The 3778-nt window shown below is 60.1% G+C and overlaps 1 protein-coding gene across 1 annotated transcript in view; it reads right to left on the bottom strand.

Annotated features, from left to right (window-relative positions):
- Positions 1 to 3384, bottom strand: part of LOC103809802 (transducin-like enhancer protein 2) — a 10777-nt gene extending 7393 nt beyond the window's left edge. The window contains 4 exon segments of the mRNA XM_009082671.1: positions 322 to 396; positions 621 to 683; positions 2616 to 2660; positions 3364 to 3384. Coding sequence (XP_009080919.1) covers positions 322 to 396; positions 621 to 683; positions 2616 to 2660; positions 3364 to 3384 — 204 coding nt within the window.
- Positions 3385 to 3778: the final 394 nt, after the last annotated feature.

Here is a 3778-nt window from a genome sequence, read left to right as displayed (position 1 = left end):
GGATGAGGAGGAGCAGAGCTGAGGCTGCACAGTCTGGGTCACATCACTGCTCCCTCCACCCTCAGAACCTCAATTAGCTCCAGCCACAGACCCCAACACACAACACAGACCCAGCCATGGCTCTGCTCAGGGCAGAGGGGCACAGGGGAGCCCGGAGCTGTTCACTGCCTTTGGCACACAGTGGCAAACCCTTCACTGCACTGGGCCACCCCTGGGCTCACCAAAGTAGTAAAGGCTCTGGCTCCCCCCATCACTGTGCTGCAGGGTCCAAACTCCCGAGGCAGGGAAGGGCCTGCACACACAGCCAGCAGTGCAACTCACCCCAACGATGCTGCTGAGCTCCCCCATCGTCACCTGCTTGGCCCGTTCCACTGCCTGCAGGACCTGCTGCTGGTGCTGGGAGGGAGAGCACAGGGGACTCAGCACCCTCCTGGCCAGAGGGAGCACGTGGCCCCACACTGCCCCAGCCACCCAGGGCTGCACAGTCTCTTCTCCCATCCCTCCAGCCCAGGGACGGAGGTTTTCCTCCCCCAAACCTCCCATTGTTCAGGCTGGACTTGATTCAACCCTTCCCAAGGGCCTGAGAGAGAGGCTGGAGCATTCCGGTGCCTTCCCCTTACCTCCTGCGTCAGGAAGGGCACAATCTGGGCACAGATGGCACTCAGCCTCTTGACAATCTCTGCCTGAAGGACGAAGCAGGTATCACCAGGGATGGAGGGCTCTGAACCCCATCCCATCCCCTCCAGCAGAGGGGAGACAGCCAAACATCCTGCAGAGAGTTAAACCCTCCCCACCCACACCCACTTGGCAGAAATTTTTCCGCTGCCTCTGCGTCCCCGCTGGGATTTCCCGAGCTGCTGCCAAGCCAAGGGAGGACTCTGCCCAGGGCTGCTGGACCCCTCCAGGCTGCCAGGTCCTGCGGGCACACGGGAGGGAACCCAACGCCTAAATCCCTGCGTGGACTGCGGCCAAGGCGAGCTCCGAGCTGTCAGTGCATCGCAGCCCAGCTGGCTTTGCTCAGCCCAAACCCGCCGTGGCTTTGTGGGCTGCCACTCGTGCCAGCGGGCAGGCTGGGAGGCAGGGATGCTCAGAGCTGAGCCTCTGCTGCTGGCAGCACGCCACCTCCGAGCTCTCCCTCAACTCAGAGCCAGGGCAGAGCCAGCGGGACGCAGAACTCCCACAGCCTCAGCCCTCTTGGCACTGTGCTGGCACTGGTGGTGGTGACTTCCCCAGCCGGAGCAGGGACCTTGCTCCCAGTCCCACCGAGCCCCAGGCCAACCAGTAGCTCCCCCTGCTCCTTCTGAAGGGGAGCAGAGGCACAGAGCACCCCTGGACCTGCTCCTGCCCAGCTGCAGCACCAAAGGAATGCAGAGAACCTGGTGCATCCTCCGAGGAGAGTCTGAGATTACAGAGCCACAGCCTGGCCACAGTCCCACCAGGGTGAGCAGCACTTCCAAGGAATGGGGCTGTGGCTTCCAGCCCAGCCTCTCCAAAAGAAAAACCCATGTCTCTGGGGAGAACTTGATTCCCCCTTGCACTGCAAATCCACTCCAGCACTGGCAGAGGGACTGGCTGCTCTGAAGTGTTTTCTCATCTCAGGTTTCTGACAATCCCCAGCAGTGCTGCAGAGGTCAAACCACGCTCAGAGCTGGCAGAGAACAAAGCGAACATTTACCTGTTGTGCTCAGAGGCTGCTGTGCCCCCTGTGCCCAGCAGCACCCTGCTCACCTGCAGGGCTCAGCTGCTGCCTCAGCCACTGCCACGATGCCCACATGGGGCCCCAGGAGCCAGAGAACCCTCTCCCCAGACCTTTCCTGCCCAGGCAGAGCCAGGAGCTGGACCTGGCTGGGTCAGGGTTCCTGTTCCTCAACCACTTAGCCATCACCTCTGTTACCTCACAGGCAGAGTCTCTGGCCCCACCTGGCTCAGACTACCTCTGGGTCCCAGTCCCACCTCTGGGTCCCAGTCCCACCAGACCTTGGAGCACGTGGGGATGGCAGGAATGTGCTCCTGGCCTCTACCACACTCCCTGCTAACAAAAGGAGCAAACTCGGATGGGCTGAGCCAGCTGGAGGAATATGGCAGTTGACTTGCCACTTTGTCAGGCATTGGTCCAAACTAATTTCCCTGGCAGAGAGCCCGTGATGACTAGATTGATAAATCTGAAGAGGGAAAGCAAATTAACGCTGGAACAAAAGGGGAACAAGGCAAGGGCGACAACACTCCTTTGGATTGGGGAAAGGAAAAGGGGATTAAGAAAAAAGAAAAGAAAGACAATCCATTTACCTCTGGGCTCCAACTCCTGCTGTTCCCACCACATCCCTCCTTCAGCTGGGGCCCCAGGGAAGCACTGCAGGGAGGTACCAGGGCTCCTAGTGGGGCTCTGAGGGGTGTTTTGGGATGGCAGGGAGAGGACCCTGACCCAAGGAACTCAACAGCACATGTCCTGACAACTGCTGAACACCTTTGCAAGCCAGTCCCTTGCACAAACACAACACATCTCCTGAGCCATGACAGCTACATGGGGACAAGGGAGATCATTTTCCAACAAAGTCTCCATCCTTGGCCTCTTCCCCACCATACCCTGCTGCTGGCCTGGACCCCACTGCACTTACCTGCTTGTGCATTTCAATGTTCAGGCCATGGGACATCTCATAGTACTGAGGGGAAAAACCACAACACAGCCTGGTTAGAAGCTGCACAGCACAACTGGCCCATGACTGTCCAGGGTTTCAGCTGCCAGTCCCTCTGCTCCCCCCAGCCCACGAGGAATGGCACAGCTGCCCACCCAGCCACATGCCCACTGCAGCCCCCTTTCCAGTAATGTCACACACTGAAGGAGAGGGAACACTGCTCCTGCTCCCCATCCTCTTTCCTTCCTCCCAGTGGCTCCTCTGCCTCAACCAGGCTCTGGCTGCTGCCTGGGTCGGTTGGTCTTGGAGCCCGTTAACTCTTCACTGGCATCTGTGGGGAGCTCCTGCCCTTCTCTTTCCCCTTCCCCCCAAAACAGCAGCCTTCGGGTATCAGGTCCAGAACACCCTCCCCTTGGGAGAGAGACCGGGAGGAGCGGGAAGCTCTCTGAAAAGGCCAGAGGAAGAAGAAAGAGCAAATAAGAGACAAAACCTATGGCAGGATTGCCGGGCTGAAGCTGCATTGAGCACGTAGAGTGCAGCAGAGAGCTGAGCGCTGCTAGGAATAGCTGTTAACCCCTTCCTGCCTCACCCAGCCCCAGTCCAGTCCCGGGACAGGCACCCCCGGCAGGGCACGGGGGGAGGGCGAGTGGAGCCACAGCACCAGGAGCCCTCGAGGGCAGCAGCCCAGGATGCTTTCGGGGGTTGGGGGGACAGGGCAGGGGTAGCTCACCATGACATAATGTCTCTGCATCTCTGTCTTCTCACTCACAAGCTTCTCGCATTCCAGCTTCAGGCTGCAAGGGGATCCAGGGTTTCTATTTATGGACCCACAGCTCCTGTCCCATCCCTGCGGATCCCGTCCCATCCCTGCGGATCCCCACGAGCTCAGCGGGCTCGACACATCTCACGGGGCTGCAGAGGTGTCGCGTCCACCCCTCACTGCTGCTGCCTCCCCGGGGCACCTGCACCCCAGAGCTGTGTTGCCCACACACCTGTGGCACCTGTGGGGACATCCCCTCCACCCTCCTCAGCCAGAGGAAACAAACCGCAGCTGATCGTCCCCTCGGGACCCCATTCAGGACCTGGCACCCCAACCCACGGTTTCACACTACCCCTCGCCTAGACCCCTTTCCCCTTCCCACCCA

The sequence above is a fragment of the Acanthisitta chloris genome, unplaced genomic scaffold, assembly GCF_000695815.1.
Source record: "Acanthisitta chloris isolate BGI_N310 unplaced genomic scaffold, ASM69581v1 scaffold29869, whole genome shotgun sequence".
Taxonomy (NCBI): Eukaryota; Metazoa; Chordata; class Aves; order Passeriformes; family Acanthisittidae; genus Acanthisitta; species Acanthisitta chloris.
Note: the sequence above shows the minus strand (reverse complement) of the source record. Positions and strands in the feature narration are given on the sequence as shown.